This window comes from Anticarsia gemmatalis, chromosome 20 (genome assembly GCF_050436995.1).
Source record: "Anticarsia gemmatalis isolate Benzon Research Colony breed Stoneville strain chromosome 20, ilAntGemm2 primary, whole genome shotgun sequence".
In the NCBI taxonomy this organism is placed as follows: Eukaryota; Metazoa; Arthropoda; class Insecta; order Lepidoptera; family Erebidae; genus Anticarsia; species Anticarsia gemmatalis.
In genome coordinates, this window is record NC_134764.1 from 10369141 (window position 1) to 10394937 (window position 25797).

The 25797-nt window shown below is 35.2% G+C and overlaps 3 protein-coding genes across 4 annotated transcripts in view; 2 read left to right on the forward strand and 1 right to left on the reverse strand.

The window, feature by feature from the left end:
- Window positions 1-8259, reverse strand: part of LOC142981695 (nucleoredoxin-like) — a 59509-nt gene extending 51250 nt beyond the window's left edge. Inside the window, exon 1 of the mRNA XM_076127767.1 lies at window positions 7516-8259. Coding sequence (XP_075983882.1) covers window positions 7516-7875 — 360 coding nt within the window. The 5' untranslated portion in view covers window positions 7876-8259. The remainder of the gene's footprint in view (window positions 1-7515) is intronic.
- A 3938-nt stretch (window positions 8260-12197) lies between these two features.
- mms4 (Methyl methanesulfonate sensitivity 4) lies at window positions 12198-19112 on the forward strand. 2 transcript variants are annotated; one of them, XM_076127768.1, is made up of 11 exons: window positions 12198-13017; window positions 13097-13150; window positions 13278-13316; window positions 13577-13710; window positions 14509-14682; window positions 16808-16980; window positions 17336-17409; window positions 17553-17658; window positions 18208-18290; window positions 18403-18515; window positions 18725-19112. In XM_076127768.1, exons 1-11 carry the CDS (start codon window positions 12963-12965, stop codon window positions 18878-18880), a joined length of 1161 nt encoding a protein of 386 aa, XP_075983883.1. In that variant the 5' UTR covers window positions 12198-12962; the 3' UTR covers window positions 18881-19112. The 2 variants fall into 2 exon arrangements, with proteins under 2 accessions (XP_075983883.1, XP_075983884.1); XM_076127769.1 differs by lacking the exon at window positions 13278-13316 and having other exon boundaries at window positions 12209-13017.
- Window positions 19113-19363: 251 nt separating this feature from the next.
- LOC142981775 (required for meiotic nuclear division protein 1 homolog) lies at window positions 19364-24595 on the forward strand. The gene is made up of 8 exons (XM_076127880.1): window positions 19364-19844; window positions 20266-20421; window positions 20772-20849; window positions 20925-21002; window positions 21273-21399; window positions 21770-21925; window positions 22498-22646; window positions 24339-24595. The coding sequence occupies exons 1-8, from the start codon at window positions 19474-19476 to the stop codon at window positions 24424-24426; spliced, it is 1203 nt and encodes a 400-aa protein (XP_075983995.1). The 5' UTR covers window positions 19364-19473; the 3' UTR covers window positions 24427-24595.
- Window positions 24596-25797: the final 1202 nt, after the last annotated feature.

The window sequence follows — 25797 nt, forward strand, 5'->3', positions numbered from 1 at the left end:
ATAAGGTATTTGCAGGTATAGTAAATTGCTAATCACAGAAAATCCGTAATATCTTCAGAGACTTATGTAAAGCTATAAAAATCCGCTCGATAAAGCTCGCGTTCATAAACCAGCGCTTAGATTGGATGGAAAGGAGTGATTCCACAAGTAATACCAATAAAACTAAAGTAGCTATTCTGACTATTGAATCGGAAAATCCAAGCTAATACCATTCGTTTTAGAAATTGGCTTTCAGACGGAGAAATTACTTTTTATCTCCATAGTGGGAATAATAAGTAACCATTACGGAGCTAGCACTTAGAGAGAATTCATCTTAACAAATATGAATGTTTTGTAAAAGATAATCTTGTTATGCTAAGGGGTACAAAAGAGTCCTTATTCCTACCTACTTAAGGGTCTTTTTTACATAAAATAGGGTGTAGTTTTTCGTGTAATTCGTCTCTATTTCGACGCAGGTAGGGGCTAGTATAAACAAATGAGGCGAACAGGACATTAATGTATCAAAACGCACCTGTGTCAGTAAAAAAGCCCCTCTCGGCGAAAGTGTGGGGTAGAAAGTAATTTAGGGTGATACATGGTATTGATGCAGCCCTCGCTTTCACCCGTAATTACTAGGGGTGGTAGTACCCTCAGTTTCAATGAACCTAGGAACTTTCTTAGCACACTATGCGGTGACATGCAAATTTTACAGTCGTCGGAATCTTTGACTACCCACTTTGCGTTTTGCATTCCTTGCGTATTCGTGTGCGGTTCGGAATGCTCCTGCATTTTATGTAGGGTTCACTTAATGGGCTGTTTGGATAGTTAGCATTTCGTATGTTGTTTATAAGGGTCGCGTTGGGTGGTTTAAAAATGATAGCGATTTAAACTGCGGTTGTAGCTAAATTAAACCAATTGTAACTCTTACTCTTGTTTTGATAAAAAATGTTTTAGTAAAAATAATGGCATCCCATTCTGATATATCTTTGTATTGAATTTGTTATTCCGTTATTATGACATATTTTATTTATTGTTTAGTTAATTATGAATTTCATTAATTGATGTGATTTTTTAAAAGGGTTGTTATCTAAAGCACCTCTTTACATTCCTAAAGAATCAAAATTACTCCTTTACAAGCTTGAAAAGTGCATAGTATTTTTATTCAAGTAAAATCTGATAATTAATCGTTTTAATAATAAACCTACAAACATAACTATCTGCAAACAGACTCTTCGTCCCGTTGTTCGATCATCTTCGATAGTACAATCTGCGTGGGTCGGCCTGTACTCTCTATGTATAAGTGTAACACGGAAGACAGCTGTGATTAATAGCTTACGAGCAGGTAGGGCAGTTCGCTTCTTGTGCTACTCAACGTTTTGCTTCATGTTTTGTATGCTATATCTATCTATACTAATCTATACTAATATTATAAAGCTGAAGAGTTCTTTTGTTTGTTAGAACGCGCTAATCTCAGGAACTACAGGTGCGAATTCAAAAAATATTTTACTATTGGATAGCCTATTTATTGAGGAAGTCTATAGGCTAATAACATCACGCTACGACCATTACCGACCTTGTAGCAACGAAAAATGTTACAAGAACATGGAAAATTATGACCCATTCTCTCATACGTGACGCAAGCGAAGTTGCGCGAGTCAGCTAGTCTTATATACAAAGTTTCCACATCACAATGTTAGTTAACGTACTCTTCCGAAACGGCTTGACCGATTCTTAAGTATTTTTGTGAGCATATTGAGTAGGTCTGTGATTCGGTCAACATCTATTTTCCATACCCCTAAGTGACACTTTTTTTTAATCCATATGGCAAAACAACGTTCAGCTAGTATTATATAGAGATTTGACTGCCCCTGTGGCGCAAAGTGTATCTGTAATTACAAGGTCTAGGGTTCGAATCCTGAATCAGGATAAAAAGTCATTTCTGTTAAGAATTTCTTAAAAATTGCTCGAAATTAGGAAGTTAAGGTTGTAGACCTCCTTGCTTCGAGCATGTAAAGTCGTAGGAATTAATGGATGTTTTCCTCCTCTAAAGATCCTTAATAAGATAGTGTGCCAGTCATATAAGGCAAGTTCCATTAGGATTTGCTGTTTCACGAGATTACCTCACTCATGGACTTAGCCACAGGTAATGGATTACGGTCGGATAACCAATCCGATAAATAATGTGACAGCTAATGTATGAAAATAACCGTTAAATTTCTACATGATTAACAAACCGATGCAAAATATACATGTATACTAGCTGACCCGCGCAACTTCGCTTGCGTCACATAAGAGAGAATGGGTTAAATTTTTCCCCGTTTTTGTAACATTTTTTACTGGTACTCTGCTCCTATTGGTCGTAGTGTGATGATATATAGCCTTCCTCAATAAATGGGCTATCTAACACTGAAAGAATTTTTCAAATCGGATCAGTGGTTCCTGAGATTAGCGCGTTCAAACAAACTTACTAAACTAATATTACTATTAACTAATATTAGTATTAGTTAATAGTAATATTAGTTAGTATAGGTATGCTACGGGAGTTAACGCGATCACGCATTTTACAATTTTGTAAAATACTTGTTCGCGTTAAATCTGATCCTTCTAAAGATTATTCAATGACAATGAAAAAATAACTATAAATATTTTGATATAAGTAACGGATAATCCATTTTTAGCTGATTCAAAGTGGAAGTTCTTAATGCGCCGCGGTTTTTTATTAGGTATGTTTTTCGAAGACGTGTCGAATACAAAAAGGTTTTTGTCTGTTTGTAATAGTACCTAAACTTTGTCGTCAAATTATGAGGTTAGGATCTGATGATAGCAAACTGTGATAATATTCGTTTTTATATATCATAGAGCTCTATGCAAGTCTTTAAAAGTCATTTAACTTGTAAATTTCCTAACCAATCGATATTTACTACAACTAACCGTTACAGACTCCCCTATACATTACATATAATACGTATTCCGTACGCGTATGTTCACTGCCGGTGTAAAGTAACCGACAAAGAGTCGGTTTAATTCTCAATATTGTACAGTATATTGTAATATTGTTACTGTGGATGCTTTGCATACAACTACTGTAATAAAGGATGTTATTTGTGTTTATAGAATTGCGAATTTGATTATTTTTAGGTTAGAGTTGTTTGCTGATAATGTCTATAAGATGTTTATATATGAGTCATTGTTTTAATCACTATATTTTTACTTAACGCTTTATCTTTTCAATAAATTGGATCCGGATTGCTAGAAGCTTTTCGTAACGAGGCAAAATTCTTCGTAGTTACACTGCTGATCTGATGCAACCACGAGTGCGTCGTCATTATATCACATACAATTTTGACATAGCATAGAGGAATACCATTCTTTGCGGTGACTATTATTGATAAGTACATTTAAGTTTGTTTTATAAATGGAGATGGGAGGATAGTTGGTCGACTAATAATGGATTTTCTTGCATTATGGCAGCTAGCGGGAACTCCAATGATACACAGACTGATACCCGAATTGAGAGCTACTGAATTACACATACCTACTGTTATGTTTCTTTGTGTCATCTTAGGCTGCTATTTATAAACATTATTAGGTAACATATCAATGTACTGACATCACCATATCAGTGACCGAATAAAAATTCGATTGATGAGAATTTAGATTCTGTTCAGGCGGTGTTATCGAGTATAGACAGCTTGACGTTTAAAATGTACTGTAAAAATAATTCCTACGGTGCCAGCTAGAGGCGCTGATCAGATTTTCATAAATATTTTTGGCAAGGTTGTCGATAAATCGATGATGTAATAGTGTGATAAAATCGCGCTACAGTATACTTTTTTATCGAAGTTCAAATAGTTGCGATGTTGTCAACACCTGTCTTAAATACTCTCCTAAGCTTCATAAGGCTTCTTTTTATCCTCAAGTAACCAAATTACATGTCAAATCAAATAATCTGCCACCAAAAATAGTCTTGTTTCACAAAAGAGATTACTTGGTTACAAAATACTCGTTTCTCGCGTGCCGTGACCTCGTGACAGGTTACAAATGAATTGTTCCTGTTCTGATACTCGTAAATTTGTTTCAGTCATCGAATATACTAATAAGTATTCTTGTGCTCAACTGGTTACTTACCCCCGGTTTCCGAGGTACATTTAGCGGTAGTTTATCTATTCGATAGCTTTAAAACTCATATAAAAAAATCGCCTTCGAATAGATAAATTACCGCTAAATGTACTCAGAAACCAGGGGTTAGTGTTGATCAGAAGTACGTTGTTTGTAGTATAGATACTTTAACTTAGGTTTTATGGGCATAAGCTGCTCTTAGGCGACTGTACTTTGCAGTTAGTGTCAATATTAATGTCCTCCTAGCCGATATACGGCTACGGCGGTCAGTTTCATTGAAACTTGCCATCTGTGCAGGACTTTGTTTATAGTGTCCAAGTGTGTGCACAATACACAGGTACACTCTCTATTCCATCACTCTCATAGTTTGGTGGGACGGATAACCGACACGACCAGTGAGAGGTCAGGCGCAGGACCGACGGCTTTACGTGCTGAGGCACGGAGGTCTTCGACCTCAACTTCCTAACTTCGGGCAATCTCTAAGAAATTCTTAACAGAAAATCTCAGAAAAGACTTTTTGGCCCGACCCAGGATTCGAACCCGAGACCTCTCGCACCGCAGTCGCATATACTACCGACCGCGCCACAGAGGCAGTAATATTAAACTACCTTTGTCGATGTCGTAACATGGACAGGCTTAGTAAACTGAAAGTCTCCGTATACATGCACTCCTCCCAGTTTTTGTCAATGAAACCAAGTCAAAGGCTTTTGAGAGGCTTGTTAAAAGACTGTCACTAATGGCTTTTAACCAAGCCGTAAAAAGTAGTAGTTTAAAGGTGGATTACCATCCTGTTTCTAGCAGCTATAGACTACTCTTATACAGTACCCACGAAAGTCCACTATAAAAATAAGTTCAAGAAAAACTCCTAAAATGAAACAAAATTTGGCTCCATCTTCGGATGATTGTATTTTAAATTAATTTTAAAACTCCCATAATCACGTTTTATAGCTAAACCACAAATTACCACAGAAACAGCCTCCTTTACTCAAAGTAAGCAATCGAAACAAAACGAAAAGTAATTAAAGAGAAATGTTCAAGTAAAGTTTCACCGTTTGATGTAAAGTGCCTCATTCATTTAGTTTATTTCGTTTTCTTATGATTTGTTTAATTTGCTTGAAAGCTTTCCAATTTGCTTTTTACTTCGTAGATTAAGGATTGAGCTCGCTTTGCTACTTTCGTTCTATGATATGGAATTATTATTCGTATATGAATAAGTAAATATGTAAAAGTATATAATAGAAACATGGCGTGAATGTATAGTGGCATTTGCGGGTCTATCATGATATAGCACAGGAACGATAGATTAGGAAGGAAAGAGGGGAGGTCTTTGCCCAGCAGTGGGACATATTAAGGGCTAACAAAAATAAATAAATAATGATGCAAAAGAAATCTGTAGAGATAAGAGAGACGTTCGTTGAATTTGATGCTCTTATATAACATATATAGCTGGTAACACATTTAATGTACATATAGTGCCTACCTATTTAAATTGATATAGGACCTTAGGCTATTTCATTTTGTTACAGTTAGCAGCTTACCTACAGCCTAATAACTTAAGAGAGCCTTATATTCAAGGTTCGCGGCTGGTAGAAGTATCCAAAATCCAGAATTAAGTACATTAGTGACCGTGACGGTGTAGCTGACAGAAGCCGGTGTGACACAAAGATTTTTTTTTTGGATAAACACAGGATTTTAAATTATAATCTAGCTACATAAATGCTAAAGGATTTATACTATGTTGTCGGAATAAAATAATCTTGTATCATGGTTGAAAATAGCGATACAAAATTAAATGAATCATGGCGAGGAACACAAGAAATTCCCTCGAATTTTCGTTTTTCTTTGAAATAAACCCTTGGTTTTTGTTTTAAGTAATTGGAAATGTGGGAATTTGTACTGAATGTTCGTGTTTAATTAGTTTTCTACTGAAATGGGGTTTCATTCCAACCGATTGGTAAGTTCAAAAGTTTTTTGTGGTTGCTTTTGTTTTGTGAATTGTAGGAATGACTGCGCAGGTTAAGTAATGAGCTAGTTCGAGAGGTTTGCAAGTTCTTAACAGGTATACAATTATTGAATACGGGCTGTTCTCTTCTATACTTTTATGTCAGTTGTTCTCCATTAAATTATCTTTAAATATCGTAATAATTATTCTGATCATTAGAAGTTTAAAGGTAGTTGCGTTACCGGTAATTGGTCATTCCATTGATGGTGACCGCATAGTGATACTAGAGCTGAGCGTCTCCGTGCTTTGGAGGACACCCAAAAAATTGGTAGTGATTGTTGTCAATTAAGATATCTGTCATTACGCTATGTCGAAGGTTAGAACAACTTTGACACTAGGTTGACCACTAACCATACGATAACGTAAAAGGAAAAAAAATGATAAGTATATCGATACCTTTAGGTTGGGAACGTTTGATTAATGACAGTCGCTCCGAATCTAATGTAATACTCAGCAATACTCAGTTAGACGTCGACCCAAATAAACTTGGGTCTAAGGCAATGGATTATTCAGCCTAATCTATCATACTAAGTAAGGTCGGCCTCAATATAAGTAGACAGAAATAAGCAAGAATACAAATACACTTGGAAACCTATCTTCTTAATATAATAAACATGAAAGGGTTGTTCTGAATCGCGAATGTTCGAACCATTTACGATTCCAGGATTTTGGTTTTCTGAAGCAAGGACTATTGAATGTTTCACCCAGAACTACTTGGCTCCGTATCTTAATTTATTTTTACACAAATCTGATTTTTGGGTCAGGTACTCGCCGTAACTTTCTTTGTCTAGAAATACTAATTAGAAAAAATGCGCTTTTTCACCACGTTCATGACCAAGGCTACCTATTTTCACGCTACGGCTTGCAAAATCAAAATTTTAATCACTGTAATTTAAATGTTGAACTAAGAGATATTTTGAACTATAAATGTAAGAGAAACTGCGGCATACACTTATACAGATAGTTATAGATATATCTGAGCATTAGTAATAATTTAGCCACATTCGGTCATTGCATTAACATTTGGTGACGCTTGTCAGTTTATTGCGCGTGAATTATTCATTACCTCTATGTAAGGAATTTAAGCAGGCAAAGCTTAAATATATCGTATTTATTTAGGTAGGTATATAAATTGCCAATGTATGTTACACCAGGCTTCGATTAAATTGAGTTATTTGCTGTATTATTAGCTCCGGCTGGCGACTTTTTGCGTTAGCGTCACGCAAAGAAAAGAAAGATTTTTGTTACGTCTTCCTCCAGACAGATTTTTTTCAACGAAAGGTCATGCGTTTCTTTACTTAATATCAGAATTAGAATATCAGTCTAACTAAAACTAAGTAAAACTACGCATATACAAATATTATATCGTCAGCATAAGAAAACAAAATTAAATATTTATAAGTAGTAATTCTTGCCTTAGTATCAACATCATGGAAGGGCACAGCAAACCACGGCTTCCCGGTCAAACTCCTTCTGAAGCCGGCCTCTCTCTCCACAGGACCTTCAGGCGTGCCTACATGAGCCCACAACACCACTTGAACTACTTTCAAACGAGGATGCACTCGTTTATAAACCTCTTCCAAACGAACTCCGAAATCGTCACTCGTATCGCTTATGTTCGCGAAAGAGAAATATATCCCGCACACGGCCCCCTCGCCCTCTTCCACACAGTCAGACAATGCCTCGAGCGTCGATATGTTCTCAAACTGGCCATTTTGGGTCCCAGATTCACATTTCACCAACACTTTTCCAAACAGTTTTTCGCGCCAATCCATCTTTATTTCGTCTATGATTTTATATTTCGAACACACATCAATTTCTGCACGAGTTAAAAAAAAAGTTTGTTTATATTCTGCGCTTGTTTGTAAAATATTTATTTATTTGCACTCGATATAAATTTAGATTTATTACAACCGAGCAATAAACCAAAAATATTTGCGCAACTTCAACGCGAAAGGAATGCGAATCAAACTTTTTTGTTCTTAACAATCGTATGAAATGAGGAATGCTACAGATAAGTTATTAAAAGTAACTTTTTAAACACATTAGTTATGGCAGACAGGATGTGCAGCGGCGAATATAAGTTTTATTTTTAAATTAGTCACGCGCGCGTTGGCGGGCGGCGAGGTGCAACGGCCGTTCGCCCTCGTAAACAAAGCCAGACTGAAGGACGGGAGTGACGGAGGGAAGAGGGAGTCGTCCGTGCCTCAGACATAGAGCAAACATTTAAGAATACACAGACACGTGAGATCAAAAAAGCTTGGCTCATATTTGCCTTATTTGAATGTAAATACGTCGACGCTTCATTTGTTTGAACCAAAATGGTAGACAAAATGGTGGATTAGTGCTCGTTTCCGTTCCTGAGTAGTGTGTTACAATCGAGCGTTAAGTTTCAATCTAATTAACGTGGCTGTCTGCGGGCTAAGTTTTGTTTTGCTTTGCTTTTGACTGAGCCGGCGCGGGCGTTTGTGTAAAAACTTAAACGACGGCTTTTAAAACTTACTCCGGGAAAGTAAAAACTACTGCTCATATTTTCAGAAAATATTTAGCAAAGGGAATTAAAATAAAAGTTTGCGTTTTAAGTTTGAGTCGAAAGGGAAATTAAAGACGTAGGTAATTTTTGCACTTGATGTTTACCCGTGTTATAAAAAGTGATGGAACAGAAATAATTATAGTTACCTATTCAAATAATTTAAAACATCAAGCTATCAAGCTAAGTATGGTCCTGCATCGAACAGAATTATTAAACAGCCTGACCGAGCGACGCGGCGACGTCGACGTGACCTAGTGCCCAAAAATAGAAAATCGTTGTTAGGTTCTAACGTTCGATCGCGATTTTTTTAACAAAGGTCAGCTTTTGAGGTTGAATAGAATATCTTTTATAAAATTGACACATATTTTCAACTACGAGATTATTACGTAGTTAATTTTGGAAGCAAATTAAATGCATTAAGTATACATAATATTAATATGTATTTACTAGTAAACGTTTTCTGTGGCGTCATCTTCCGCCATCACTGATAAATCATATTATTTATTTACTGCCGACATTTGACAATAGTTAGTTTAAAAAATAACAATTCTACTGTACGAAATTGTTTATTTATAAAATAACGCAAGACGGATCTACTACATCATCTAAATAACTTACATCATCCATTAAAAAATATCCAGATTTATACCATCCAGTGATATGTTTATTAAAAATCAATTGCGCTATTAACAAGAAGAGTTAAATAAGGGCTGTCTTATAAGGATGGCTTTCTAGCAGTTCTTGACGGAGTAAGTTGAATGCGGCTTCTCACAATATATGTATATCCAAAAAGACGGTCACTTAAAACCCCACTACCGGAAAATGATTTGGAGTTTACACTAACTTTGTTTTATGTCAGGAAGAAACCGATGAACCTCGTATAGTGGCAGTAGTTTGGTGATCCCCATAACCACTTCGCCATTGACTTCAAGATCAACTTTTATGATGTCCATAAGCCTCACTGATTACGTACGGCACGTACTCAAAACTATCTATATATTTTTTTTAATTAACCCATTAATGTCCCACTGCTGGGCAAGGGTCTCCTCGCGTAATGAGGGAGGGGTTAGGCCTTGAGTCCACCACGCTGGGCAAGAGCGGGTTGGGGACTTTGCATACTCTCAAAAAATGTATATTAAACAATAGGCATGCAAGGTTTCGTCACGATGTTTTCCTTCACCGATGGAGCATGTGATAATTATTTCTAATACACACATAACTTCGAAAAGTCATTGGTGTGTTGCCTCGGGTTCGAACCTGCGACCACTTGCATGGGACGTATAAACTTATACCACTCGGCTATCCATTAAATTATATTGCCCAAAGTATAATAAACAAAAAGCCTTGCAAAATTCACAACCATTTCATATCTAAAAGACTTATATGCTTACTCGAAGCTTATAAACTTTTTGGCCCACTTGTATTGCTTCTAGAAAACTGTTCAAATTAATATCCATGCAAGCGTGTAGCATCTATTTCATTTAGGTTTTACATTTTTGAGAATTTTCAGCAAGATTTAATCACGATTCATTCCTTCACCGTTGAAAAAAGTAGTAATTATTTCTAACACAAATATGACTTTTAAAAGTCATTGGTGTGTTGCCTCGGGTTAGACCTTCTTCAAACCTTAGTATACTTGCGTGGGGGCAAATGCTTATACCGGCTATAACTAAGTACTCAAATCTAGATCTACCCACATATAGTTTGTTTATTTATCTCTAAGTGTTTTAATAAAGACGTGTTATTTATAAACAAACGCTAGAATTAATAAATAGAGCGCTTTAGTGCCTTGCAACATGCACGCGTGTGCAATTTATTTGTTTTGACTACCAACATCCACCATCAGATAGAACCGCGTATATGGCGCCTGCATGGAGAAACTATGAAGCGCTTTTTACATGTTCGTTTAGAAAGACATCTGTAGCTAGTGCATTTTCCTTCACTAAATTCGTAGTAAGAAATCGACCTTTTAAAGTGTTGTCTCTTCACTACGGTATTTATAAAGAAGTTGGTTTGTTTCAATATAACTGGCCGCCGTAATCGAATATCGACCATAAATATAGCACTAGTTGTACTAGCACAGAATATGATTGTAGGTACATGTTATCATTACCATATTATATTATTACTAGCAGACCCGCGCAACTTCGCTTGCGTCACATAAGAGAGAATGGGTCAAAATTTTCCCCGTTTTGGTAACATTTTTTATTGTTGCTCTGCTCCTATTGGTCGTAGCGTGATGATATTATATAGCCTATAGCCTTCCTCGATAAATGGGCTATCTAACACTGAAAGAATTTTTCAAATCGAATCAATCTTCAGCTTTATAATATTAGTATAGAAGTATAGATTAGTATAGATTAGAATAGATTAGTAAAGATTATCATTTCTTCTCTATTGTTTTAAGTACATAAGTGCTTTAGCTTCAATTAGAATAAATAATAGCTTCAGGAAAATAGAGACTTGACATGTATAATTTTGTTCGAAAAAATGAAAATCCATTAATTGTATTCATTTAAAAGTCAAATACGTAGGTACGCTGCTAAAACACGGACAAGGAATAAGGAAACAATTACAAAATACCTTTAAAGAAATACAAACGTGAAACGAAAGAAGCGGAAAATTGCGATGAAAAATGTCTCTCTTGCGAACTAAATATTATAATTACTGGAAGATACAACCTTTCACGTCCCAACAAATAGCTACTGCGCAAAACAAAATGACTCTCTCTCCTTTTATATTACCTTCACTAATTAATACTCGCTAATTAAGGCTTTGAAAATATTTTACCAGTAAAATATTACAGTAATTAAGTAAATGTAGGTATACCTAAATAAGAATAATTGTTTATTGCGAAGGTATTAAAATCTATTGCACAATAACGTTATACTCTTATGTTTGGCGAAATAAGTTTGACTGTAGCATTTCGCACATGCTTTAGTACCTTCCTATGAATTGTTTCGCCGGGAAGTAAAAAAAAACTTTTATTTTTATAGCGATATAAAATTTCCCGGCGTCTAACGCATAACAGCGCTAAACCAATAAAAAGCGCTGAAAGATCCTCCGAATGATTTATATGACCGTTTTATGGGAAATCAATAGTAGCGCAGAGCTGTCTGGCTTTTGTCGAGCTGTCAAATCAGCCATATTTAATCTGTGTACGTCGTTCCCGCGTTTTTCCCATTTTTTATGCTATTGGAAAAGTTCAGGAACAAATGGGCAATTTATGGAAGTTATGTTTTATGTGTTTTAGGGTATTTTATGGGTTGTTTGTGGTCGTTTTGGGTTCGATAAGTGTCGGTTCTGAAGCATGGCTATCAAGAATTTAAGGATTGTGTGATAATTAAAATTTATTGAAGCGGATCGTATAGCTGCGAGTATTATCAGCAGCCTAACACATAGGGTACATAAGTTTTGCGCTACAATTAGAACACAAATTGTTTAGTTTAATTATTTTTGTAGTTGGAATTGATACCGTTTATTGAATATTGGTGGTTATCATAGAGGACTTCAACAAAATCTTAAAAATCATACATGGCTCAAGAATCAGGTGGTTCAATCCGACTGCGTGTCAATCACGAAGTTCGATTACCGTGGCTAAAGTTGAAGCCATGTCAACAACCTGCCACTGTTCTCGAACAGTCCAACTGCACGCAGACGCTTAGCTTAAATACCACTATGATGCCATCCATCTATAGAATGTCCACGGTAAGTGTTGCTTAACCCAATGATCGTTTGTTGACCGTTGCGCGCGGCCGGTGCGGTGGCGTGAGCCCAACTATAGTCTGAGCCTAGTAGGCTAGGTTCTGACAATGGAATAAAACAAATTTTAGAATTTAGAACATCAGTGACCCGTGGGCTTATGAAGAGGACAGTGGTCTATTTTGGAAATTTATAGAAAATAGTTATATCATTAGTCTACATCAATAATCATCAAAAATGTGGAGCTGTGAGTTGTAAGTGGTTCGAGTGGTTAAGCATTCAAATCACGCGGACGTGGACGAGGGGTACCCAGGGCGGCACAATTACCTTTCTAAATTATCAGAGAATTTTAAATACTGATCACTTGTATTAATGCTTGATATCTATCTTTAACCTTATGTCAGTATGAAATTAAATGCATCTTTTTCTTTAAAAACATACAATTTTCGTCAGATTGTTGAACGAAGAGTAAAACGTCATCTTCAATTATACTGCTGTCAAAAACGTCAATGTTGATGTTGATTTTGATTCTATGGTGCCGGTCGGCTGGTTTTGTAAAAATATAAACACTGTTCTCTTTATTTATTAATTTCGCTTCGTTTTCTGACTTAATACTTGTATTTAACAATGGTTAACGATAGTGATGCAGTATTATCAGATAATAGTGACATAGACTTACCAGGTGCGGATTTCTGGTCTGAATTTAAATCTTAAAATTATTGGTTTCGCTAGTTGTTCAATTTTATGTTTCTATGTTTTAGCAATAAATACACAGAATTCAAATGATACCGTCGAACCGCAAGCGGGACCTTCAGGTTAGTAGATAATGAATATTAAAATAAATTAAGAGAAAAGTAGTTAGTAAGTACATAGCTGGTTATAATTATGTATCTGAAACACTTTTAATATCCGCTTAACAAATGTTTTAATCGTTATTTTAAGGTATTGGTAAAGCTGGTAGACCTAAAAGAAAAAGTGTTGGTAAGATAAATATTTATCTCTCAAATCAAAAGTAGTTGTATAGAAAAAATATGTATTTATTTCGTTTATAATAAAGTTAAATTAAGTTAAAAGAAAGAAATGTGAGTATATAAATAAACTGCAAAGATAAAAAAATCAGTTCTGTGACTACACTGCAATGGTTTCTCTCATTTAACTGTTTTCTTCTGCTAGATTCATAGTTTTGTAATTATTTTATTGGAATGGTACTTACACACTGGTATCTGCTATATTTATTGCAGATGGTAAAGGCATAAAGAAAACAAGTGCAGCAGCACAAAGAGAAGCTAAGAAGCTGAAGTTAGCAGAAGAGAAGGCGGCCAAGAAGACTGCTAATGATATGAACAAGATCTATAAACCTGGAGAATGTATGAAGGTATCTATTGTTAACTATTGTTATAGCCAAAGAACATAAGTTTTTGAAATACTTAATCTAGTCCCATCCAATTTTATAGGACTGAGTTCCATTATATTGTTTCTGTGATATCTAAAGGTTTAGGTAATTTTTCTCTAGTTCTATGCGTACTGTGTACTGTGTATAACCAGTGGTCTGCGGACCACTAGTGGTCCATGGAAGTCAAAATATGGTCTGTGAATGATTTTAAAATTTAAAATTTGAAGTATGATTATTACACTTTATTCCTAATATACTTACATAGTGGTCCCTGCTAACAAGAATAATATAAAAGTGGTCCTGGACTAAGAAAAGGTTGGGAACCCCTGCTCTAAACTAAACTCTGGGCTATTGCGAGTATTCTAAATTACATGTAAAAGACCTTTAGCACTTTTCTGACGTCAAATTTCCAGATTGTGTGATTAGCAGTCATGAATGCTACACATAAGACCATAGACTCATATCTTATTGAATCATAATCAGATCTCAAACACCAATCTGCAGAGTAATGATCACAGCTTGTGCTAAGTTCTAAAATATTATAATCAAAATCAAATCATTTATTCCTTAAGGTCAAACATTGGCACTTATGATAGTCGTTACAATTACTGAATCTACCACTAGCTTGGAAAGGGATAGAGCCTTACGAGAAGAGCTAGCAAAAAACTCACGGCCACTCTTTTCAATCGCCAAAAGTTTTACAATGTGGTTGATACAATAATTGATCATGCGAGGCGCTGCCAACAATCAATGACCAGTAATAATTTGTTTTTTCCCTAGTACATGAAGGTAGAAGGCCACCCATCTCTGTGGGACTGCTGGTGGTGTGCGGATGTAGCGCGCGAGGTGTCCGCGGCCGGCGCGTCTGTGTTAGGCACACCTAGTCTTTGTCATCCTGCCCTTGTGGTGTGGACTAGACGACTACCTAGGACTTTTGAGTCTGAGAATGGACAAGTAAGTAAGAGATATGATGTTATTTTGCTTGATATTTTCTTTATAGTCACAATAATATATTGTAAGTGGGCGGATTTTTTAAAACGTGTACCCTTTTTAAAACTAGCAGTTTAATTTTTTTGTTACATTTTTAAATATTTCTTTCGAAAATGTTATTGTTTAATAAATAAACTTTATTGAATAACTAATAGTTTTTACAAATATTATTTAGTTAATGAAATATAAGCGATTAAATATTCTTGTAGACGATTTTCAGTTCCACTGAGTAACATATTCAAAACCTTCCTATGAAATACATAACATAATTTACTGAATAATCACACTTTTATTCACTTACATGAAGGCCAATGAATTTAAAAAAGTGCACTAATATCATCTACAAGAATGATTAATTATTGTAATCGACCTATTGTCTCCCCTGACTAACATTGTGACAAAGTGATAACCTATTTTTCTTTGTAACTATTTTTATTTCAACTGTTTATCTTTAATAAGTCCATATTAAAACGACCAACAAATTTAGTTTTATTATAATAAATGATATTAGTACCTAACTAATATAAATGAGTAATTAAACCTTTTTTTGTATTCTCAAAGTAATGGACACTCACATCAGTGGAATGCAAAAATTACTCAGTGGAAAAGTAAGGCTCTGATTAATATGGGCACTTTTTTTGGCAAATTCTATAGAATTCGAAAAATCAATAGACTCAATAGGTTAGGGAAAATAACTCAACCCGGTTTAAAAAAAATATAATTTGGAAAAAGGGAAAAGGAGGCTTTTCGAAAAGGCATACTTAATAGAAAAAAAACAAATTTGAAATTGTTCAAATGTTTATGTTTTAATAATATTAATAACCTAGAGATTAAATCACAGACTATATCGTAAGCCTCCTAGTTATTGCTTGTATTATTACCTCGCGCGGGATGTTCGCAATACTCCCTCGTACTATCGAAATACAATCAAATTAATTTGGAAGATAAAATAAATAAAATAAATTATTAAAAATAACGGTTTCGTGTGATTGACAAAATATTCATTGTGCATGCAGTTTTAGCGTTCCACTGAGTTACTATTGATTCCGATGACTAACGTTTTTCAAAAAGTTTATCAGTGGAACGTTACGATTTCGCACCAACGACATTAGTTTTTTATTTTTTTACATAATTTCACATTAAAAGCAACGAAACTTTGATACAAATTAGTAAAATATTAATTAGTTTATCGTATATTAAGTGCAAATTACTTGAAATATAGTTCATTTACCCAAAATCCGCCGTTGATCAATGGAAATATTTTTAGCACTTGACAAACCGCCCATTTTCATTGATATTTCTTTTGAGAATGATCCACGAAACAATGACGAAAAGTATTCCAGGGAGTGCACAATAATGTTGGCATATATTAGAAAGACTACTGGTGTAGTAGATTTTTAATATATCGCTTTTATGAAGCAGTTTCTCAGTGGAATTCCACCCAAGTCAAAAATTAAGACTTTCATTTAAAAAAATATTATAATTCACTGAGTTGTTTTGTACTTATAGTATTTTGAATATAGATAATATAATTACTAAGCTATCAAATGATAGGAGTTTCGCTATCAAAATATTTGTAATTATCTCGTAATTTTAATTTGTTGGTGACAAAACATCGGTAGGACAGGGTAAATATCGACATCTGCAAAACAATATTCATGAAAAAAATATTGAAATAGTTAAGTAATTAGGACAATTTTAGTAGAAAAATATAGTTAAGTAAGTATATGTTTTTACTGAGGACATATAAAATAAATAAAATACTATCATGGTTATCGTTTAAAAAAAATGTAAAGTCGTAGGACATAGCAAAAATCGATGGTACACGTTTTAAAAAATCCGCCCAAGTATGATGATGTTCTTTTATTTGATATTATTTAAAAGGAGTGATTATACAGTTTTGGTCAGGATGTTGCCTGGTAATGCTTTGCTTTGGAATTTTTTGTCAAGTTATAAGGAAATTTGATGTTACAACATTTAAGATTATTATTTATTAACATGACATCAAGCTTCGAGTCGAAAATGCGAAGAGTTATTATTTAGCTTGCATTTGTACCCTATAATAATGGTCCTAGTGCATTATTTTCAGGTAAAACTCTCTCCAGAAGTGCAGTCATGCAACCACGCGCTATACGTGACGAGCGCGGAGGACATCTCGGAGCACGTGAGCGCCCGCACTCTGCCCTCCCACCTCGCGGAGATATGCACGCTGTCGCAGTGTGACGTCACACTCGTTATATTCGCCCCTAAAGACTATTTCAAGTACGTTTATAATACTCCAGATAAGTTTGTGTATGTGAAAGTAGCTGCAAGTTGCTGTACATGAGGAAACAAATAATAGTCACCTACCCTGATGTCTATGTGCCTCTTGAGCAACGGTTTCTCGCTCATTATAATAATTGAATTCCTTAAATTATTATTATTATTAATTGTAAGCTGATTTGTATCTCCTTTTCTAATCCTATAGTCAAACACAATGCAATAGTCGTTTGTGATATGAAAAAATATATTCAGACATATAAATTCCAATGATGGGTATTTGGGTAATTTTAAAAGGAATTGGTAAAAGGAATACTTTCTTAATTTTGGTCAAATTCCAACGTAATTTTTTTTTCAGATCTTCCCGACGCAAAACATCAAACAGTAATAGGATGGCGATGAGTGAGATTGATTTGGAACTAGCTATCACAGGTAACTGCATAATTTTATAAGCAAACATGACCATTTTCGTTATGCTCATTTAACATTACTAAAAAAAATATTTTTCTAAAAAATAAAGTACTTTAATGGCTGTAATTTTAAGTTTTTTGTATCATGATCATAAATGATTTCAGATCTATTAGTATCTACAGGCTGCGATACTGTGCGAGTTAACACGCCGAATGAACTGGCACTACTTATTGTGCAGTTCACTAAAGCCATAGCCGAAGCACCTTATAAGTAAGTAAATGGCATTAACACAAATGATTTACCCATCAGTATTAATTGCATTGTCTTGCAATATTTAACTGTGCAGGAGTTTGTTAATGCATGGGCAGCTGGGCAGGTATAAATACACGGACACTATTCTCTTGCTCTCATAGCACGGTGGAGCGTATAAACGAAAAGACTAGTGAAATATAAAACGCGGAACAGACGGCTATGATTGATGAAGCTGAAGAGTTTTTTTGTTTGTTTGTTTGAACGCGCTAATCTCAGGATCTACTGGTCCGATTTGAAAAAATATTTCAGTATTAGATAGCCCATTTACCGAGGAAGGCTATAGGATATATATCATCACACTACGACCGATAGGAGCAGAGTACCAGTAAAAAATGTTACAAAAACAGGGAAAATTTTATAATTATGCGACGCAAGCGAAGTTGCGCGGGTCAGCTAGTATAGATATAATAAGTAAGGAGCACACCTTATTACAGACATTTCAAATTCCACACTCCACACTCAGCACTCTAGGCTGATTAATAATTATATTAAAACTACGTTTTACAGGAAAGCGAAGCGTGCGTGTGACGAACAAGCGGAGTTTTATATGAGAGGCGACAGTAAGAAATGTATCGCTGTTGATAAAGATGGTAATACTACCTTTTTATTATTATGTAACATAATAGTAAATACTGATGATACTGTCATTTCAGAATTGGCGTTAAATTGTTATTAAATAAATGTTATTTCTTATTTATATAGGTATAGCTGTAGGCAAGTTGTGGCAGCAAATGATAGCAATTCTACCACACTCCAGTTTAGAAACATCGCGCGCGCTCTGTGCCCAGTACAAATCACCACTGGCTTTGTTTGAGGTAACTGATATTCTATTATTATCAACTAATCAAATATTAATTGTCCAGGTGCTTAGACCCATAATATATTTAAAAAAATGTATCGTGAGCTCTCACTATCTTGTAATTGAGTATGCTTAAAAGATATCTAACAGCCCCAATTCTTTGCTAAGCTTGAAGACTTCTTGTGATTCTCTTTACTCGTGCTTTAAAAACAGTTCATTTTTCAGGCGCTACAAGCACCTGATAGTGTAAAAGAAGTAGCAGACATAGGTGTCTCCCGCGCGGCAGTCCCCGGTTCTAAAGCAAGGCGCGTCGGACCGGAGTTTGCGCGCAAATTGAAGATTTTGTTCACGGCCAGTGATGGCAACACTCTTGTAGACTGATTGTATCCATGCTAAAGACTTAATTGTATATTGTAAAAATGAAACCTAGTTGCATAACTACTAGATAAGCGTCGATTAACTTAATAAAGGTAGTTCATACGAACTTTTCATACATTTGCTGTCACTTTATAATGAAAATATGAAAGATTTGTGTGTTGTCTTAAGTGTAATAAAACTTTATTCCTTGTAAGATTAATAATAGGTTGTGATCATAATTAAATAATTTATTGGATGTGTTGGATTTTCATTTTCAACTGTCTACGTATGAAATATGAAACCGCATCGGGTTGATAATTATTATTATTATTTCGTCCAATACTTACAAGGCAACCCGCTTTTGCATGTTGGTACCTTAAATAGTGGGACACCAGAGGCAACATAGCCTGGGTACCTACCTATGTTTAAGTCTTAGTAAAAAGGTAAAATAATATTAATATTACTGTTTTAGAACGGAAATTATTTTGACATTCAACGTCAAAACAATAATCATAACCTCAAATTTATGTAATACAAATAGTTAGAAAGCATTTAATTTTGCATTTTTATTCATTATATTGAGTATTCTCTAGTTATATACATTATACGGCTTAAATATGACGGTTTATTTATCAAGAATTGCGTTTAACACTATTCGGAGTGCGACACAGAAATGTTTTTCCATGAATTCTATGTCGGAGTTTGTAACGCCGAATTCTCGGTTTTCATCAATGAAAACTGATCTATTCTCCTTTGCAAGGCAGTTGACTGTTAGAACATACTCCAGTGATATCATTCATCCTACTATTGCGTTAGAAAATGCGACAATACCTTTGAAAAAGAAGGTTGTTCACAAGAAAGCGAGTCCATCGGATTTGAGTAATAAAGAGGGGCATTACTTGACTATGGCTTACGCTACGGCTAACTCTTACGATCTGAAGGGTTTGAAAGAGGCTTTAGTGCAGCAGAAACTGTATGAGCCAGGAAAGTAAGTAAAATTTCTATGTTAAAATGTTGTTTGTATGATGCAATACTTTGATAAGGTGTAGTAATGTTTATAAATTGTAAGGTTAAAGGGGAGCCTCGGTAAAAACAGAAGTACTTATCACCTGATCTAGAAAAGGTTATCCAGAAAAATTGTATTTACAAAGTATGTTAGTTATTTAGACTAATTTAAAATTCATTTCGGAGAAATATTATTTTATTATTCCAGTAAGTAACTGTAACTAAAAAAATGAATGCACTTAAACAAACTCCCTCTTTCTTATATACTAAGCCTATCGAAAATACTAACTCATTTACCTATAGTTGTTTTTCTCTTGTCACTATTTGTTAATTGCAATCTTTAACTTAATTTAATATTAAAATATCTTCTAAAGTCATAATAATTAATATGTTTTACTTTACAGACTGAAAGCTCATGAAGTAGGTGACGTAGTGGTGGCTAATGCAGTATACAGTGTAGGAGATGAGTCCAGAGAGATTATATTCTTCAGAGAAGGTGGTGTTGTGTTCTGGAACTGCACCGAGTTGGAGGCCAGCAATGTACTGGACTTTGTTAGACCGTGAGTATTGTAGATTACTGAAATAGTGTTGATAACTTTTAATTAATAAGTTAGTTATGAGATTGTATACACAAATATTTTATAAACAAAATCATCAACATACATAAGTACATATTGTGTTGTACAAGGTTCCCAAGATATTTTTCTAAACAAATTCATCAGAAATAACTTTTACATATATGTATGAACTCACATATTATTATGTAACATACAAATTTCAATTACAACCTTTAAAATACAGAGAACACTTAGCATGTAATGACTCCAAGTGAAAACTGTGTGTCTTCATTAACTATTTTTTGTATTAGCTTGGAAACTTTTCTTTTATATTGAATATTTTTTTGTTTCAGTTATGAAGTAGAGAGTTATCCAAAAGAAGTTGTAGAGAGAGAAAGAGAAGTTATGACTTATGTCTATCATCCTAATGCGTAAGTATCTTCCCGTACAGTCTGTTTTTGTTTTTATTTATGAACTGATTAGTAATATTTAATGTTGTTTTACAGCAAAAAGTGCCACCTGCAAGAATCATCATTTGTGTTAGTACCAAACAGAGATAATTCACTGGAGAGATATACATTTAGGTAAGCCATTATAATATTTTTATACACTTACAATATTCAATGAATATCTTATTTACATACATACATAAAAACGCGTTTTTTTCCCATATGTAGACAATGACCAGGAAATATCTTATTTATCTCATTAACTTTGGTGTTTTGATAGATAATGTAGGGAGAATTTGTCAAAAACACAAAAGTATTTTTCTAACAACTAAATGTGATCTGTAACTATGTAGAAAGTGGTTTCTTGTATCTACTATTAAAGCTAAAGTTGCAACTGTTTCGTAGTCACGCCATGGTGCAGTCGGCGCGGCTGGGCGCGTGGGAGGCGCGGCTGGAGGCACTCGCGGCCGCCGTGAGCGAGCACGCCGCCGCCATGCAGCACGACGGAGCCGCGCATGTCGACAAGAAAGAGGTAGCCAGACTACTTTACTTCAAATTCCCTTCATAGTAGATAATGAAATTATATAATGAAATGGGGTCAAAAAAATCACCCACTTTATATGCTTTCATACTAAAATTATGAAGTCTGTTTTTCATAAGCAATCGGGTTAATCGTTTTAAAGGAAATATGGTCGTGTGATAAGTATGTTATTTGTAAGATATATTCCTATGAATGCTAAGCCAATGCCTGACATTCATTACACTTTAAAAAATATTCTTAAGCTTCATGATATTAGAAAAATATGGCAGTACAATAGCTTCCATCCCATTCATACAGTTTACTCTTTTCTAACGTCATCAGACAATAACTAGTATCTTAATAACTATTCCTTCTTTCTTAGGTGGTCCGCAAGCTAGGCGAGATATTCTCCCTCCGTCACCGACTGACCATAGAGTCAGATCTGCTGGACACGCCAGACTTCTACTGGGAGGAGGAGCAGCTAGAACGACTGTACTCCAGCACTGTCGCTTACTTCACCATATCCAGGCGGACCAGGGTAATTGACAACTATTATACAACGTATTTTTCTTGCAACTAACAAAACTTTTTGAGATTTTTTTTACTTTTGCTGTCCAATGATTGTGACGTATTAGTTAAAGCGGTATTTCGTTTCTGATAAATTGTATTAATCCCAGAGTCCCACAGCTGAGGAAAGGCGTTCTAGTTCCATTTCTGAGGAAAGGCTTCCTACCAGCTAGTGTGAATGGATTAGTAACAGCGAACAAGAAATAATTTGATCCTCTTAGTATCTGATTGATGAACTCTTGGCAAAACAAGATTGAATTTTTGTTTGCCATAGAATTTATTTAAGAAAGTTACGCTATCTTTCCTCTATATTTTAATGGGCTTGTTCAGCGCCCCCATAAAGTGTTTAGCACCAATACAAGTATAATTTAGTATACAGTCTAAATTATTGCACAACTAAATTTAACTTCACCTTGTATGGAAACTGCCAGAAATTTGCTCAATAAAAACTTGTGCAATATTTTCGGCTGACCTAGCTATAACAAAAGTCTTACAAATACTCTCCTTCCTTTCATAAATACTTAACATATCTTCTACTCTCAGGTATTGAACGAGCGCCTGGCCCACTGCGTGGAGCTCCTGGAGCTGCTATCGTCGTGGGCGGCGGACCGGCACCACGTGCGGCTGGAGTGGATGGTGATCGCGCTCATCCTGGCCGAGGTGTGCTTCGAGCTGCTGCACCTGTTCGAACGGTGGGTCGTGAGAGACGAACATGCCTAGCTGATGTTCTTGTTTTTAGTTTGTTAGTTCAATTTTATTTGGTTGTTTTGGAACAAAAAGCAGTTGCTTAGCAGTTGAAAAAAAAAACGACATAAAAGTTTTCTTTTTATATATTTTACTTATACCGCGTTATTGGTGGAATTAGCCATATTATTATAGCCAAGATCGCCACTAAGCTAAATAAAAGAAAAGCCAAAACTAAGAGATACAGACACGCGCTGGTTAAAACACAGGTAAAATGAGATCCTCGTTTTTTGAATTTGGTTAAAAACCGTGAATTCGATGGTTGTATTTCGCGGTGTGACCTGCTTGAGAGAATATTGTCTACGATTAATTACTTTACTGTAAGTCTGTAACTTTAGCTATTGTTTAAATTACTTTGTTGTTGGCATCTCGACATCGGCAAGTCTGATGAGGTACCAAAATATATAAGCTCTGACTAGTATAACTCTTTTTAATAATGGTAATTTTGTTCTAAAACAACCAAAAAAGTACTGGAATAATAATATTGTATAGGTACATTTAGGTTTGTTAATTTTTCTATTTTTGTAGTTTAACTTGAAGTTTATAAATAGTTAGTAAGTGGGCTTCCTTTGAAATATTTATGTATGTATATACACATGTATAGTACTTATAACTATATCTTAAATATTGTACACTAAACTATTTTCAAAAATTGTCGCATAAATTTGATTGAGCTTTACTTATTGTGTCTTAAATCATCATGAATCATGTTATTTTAATAATTAAGTAATATTATAATAATTTAGTCACACTCGTTATACATCATCATTAAATTGATTTAAAACATCTACAAACTAAAAGTTCGTTGCGTACACATTTATGTACGTATGATACGTGCGTATATATTGGTAAACGTACAGTTACGTGCATCAGTGAACTGCATACTACAAAAATAATTTCATCTTTTTTGCTTTAACTATAAAACTACTCTATTAATTAATATGCAATCTGAAAGTTAAGTAATGACATGGGCTACCTTTTTTACAACTAATTACTACCCAAGTAAAGTCGCGAGCCTTCTTGTTGTATGGTTAGTGGTCAACCTAGTGTCAAAGTTGTTCAAGCCGCCTGAAGGCCTTTGACGACGCTTATCGACTGTTATCTTAATTGACAACAACCGGGACCGACTTTTTAGGTGCCCTCCGTAGCACGGAGACGCCCAGTACAAATACCACTATGCGGTCACCCATCTATGGAATGACCGCGCTAAGGTTTGCTTAACCCAGAGATCGTTTACCGACCGGTGAGTGCAACTGGCTACGGGCGCCTTTAGAGTCGCGAGTATTAGATAGAGTTCTGATAAATGTTGATGTGTGTGACTAAATGTATAGTAACGGTATAGTTTGTACGAGAGTATGTAAATATATTGTACATAGTGTAGTTAAGATTACACTTTTGTTATAATAAAATGTATCGTTGATTATGTAGTTTGTATTTTTTGTTAACGAAAAAATATTTCCCTACTACCTTTTCTATTCCTTCATAACTGACAATAAATTGCTTGTGAGTATTTAGCTCGGATGTACTGGGTTCGATTCCCACACGCATCATGGTTGTTTATTACAATCGTGAAAGTCAGAAGAAAGAATAAATAACTTATCGACGACTAGCGTAATTTAAATCGTTTGTACTATCAACAGGAAGATCTTATCAGTGGAGCGTCGTATACCGCGGACTCATCGTATCGCTGCCGATGAAGATGGCTACCTCGTTATTGGAGAACCATAGAATACATATATTTACACCCCAAATGTCTAGCGAAATGTATCACCAGTCATGTCTGGTGTAGTAGTGCGGCGTTGCCGAACCTTACTCGACATACTGCGTTTCATTCGTCGCTATAGACTTAAAGTCGCCCAACACGTTGCCGGAACTTGATTCTTCATTGGACATTTGTTCTCTACTGAATACCTGGCTTCAGACATATATTATTTTTAAATTTAGACAAGAATCTAATGTGATTAGAACTTCGAAGTATGGTTCAAAAAGCTAAACTTTTACTGTGAAATATTGTAACATAGTTCAGTATTTTTATGTAAGTTAACTTATTTATTTGAATTAAATGTTATCTATGTTTATTAGTTTTATTCTGGTAGAAAATCCAAAAAGGAAGTAGGGAAGAATGCACTTTTTAGTAAAGCTAAGTAATTACATTTTTGTTATTCCAATGCTGGGCATTGGAAATGTCTTAAGAGGACAGCAGTAGCACACATTGTCCTGCTCAGGAATCAAACCTGACCCGACCATTTATTATGCATTTAAATTGGTGTCATAATAATATCGTGACAAAAAAATCGAAACACAAACATACTTCCATTATTCTATAAATAGGTGCATTATATTCATAGGCCTGTCAATAGAGCACGTTGAACAAAACATGTCGTGTCGGTGTCGTGACGTGCCGGAAACGTGCCGGACGCGTCACGAACGACGTCGGCTGTGACAACGATGTATGGGCGCATTGGGAGCGGGAATGCAGGCGTTTTTAAAGGATTACTGAAATGGGTAGGTATAAGGAATTTACCTAGAACAAGTAAGTTTTGGGTACGGTATAAGATATAAGCTGAGCTGATCAATATTTTTGAAAGCTGGGTACAGCAAAAAATTACTAGAAAAATTGTCGATTAATTTTTTGTCTCCAGTTTTGTTGAAAAATCGGTTCAGCAGCTTCAGGAGTGTAAAATATACCAGATACACAGGCTAAGTTTCGTATTAATAACATTCGTAATATTCATATGAATGTGGATTAATATCTAGCCAAATCCCAACCCGCAACAGGCCAGCGTGGTGGATTAAGGCCTAAACCTCACACTCACTTTAGGAGAAGACCTTTGCGCAGCAGTGGGACATTAAAATTTTATAGTAATCCGGTAAATGTCAATTCAATCCAAAGACATACTTAGCTTATGTAACTTTTTGAACTAGTAGTTTAGTAGCGTTTTAACATTCTCGCTAGCAGTAAAACCAAGTCTTTCCCAGCGGCGGTACATATGGATGTCAAACGTTATTGTCGATTGTCACGCGTGGGGTAGGCAGAGTAGTGACGTGACCTCAATCCGGGTCAACTGTACGCGTGCCAGCAATGCTAATCAGTCATCA

Bases quoted from the DNA above. Each gene is read 5' to 3' on its own strand.
- mms4 (XM_076127768.1), top strand. From the start codon at position 12,963: ATGGTTAACGATAGTGATGCAGTATTATCAGATAATAGTGACATAGAC. The intron at 13,018-13,096 runs GTGCGGATTTCT...TCTATGTTTTAG, and splicing joins TAGTGACATAGACTTACCAG to CAATAAATACACAGAATTCA. The intron at 18,516-18,724 runs GTAACTGATATT...TTCATTTTTCAG, and splicing joins CACCACTGGCTTTGTTTGAG to GCGCTACAAGCACCTGATAG.
- LOC142981775 (XM_076127880.1), top strand. From the start codon at position 19,474: ATGACGGTTTATTTATCAAGAATTGCGTTTAACACTATTCGGAGTGCG. The intron at 20,850-20,924 runs GTAAGTATCTTC...GTTGTTTTACAG, and splicing joins TATGTCTATCATCCTAATGC to CAAAAAGTGCCACCTGCAAG. The intron at 21,003-21,272 runs GTAAGCCATTAT...ACTGTTTCGTAG, and splicing joins CTGGAGAGATATACATTTAG to TCACGCCATGGTGCAGTCGG.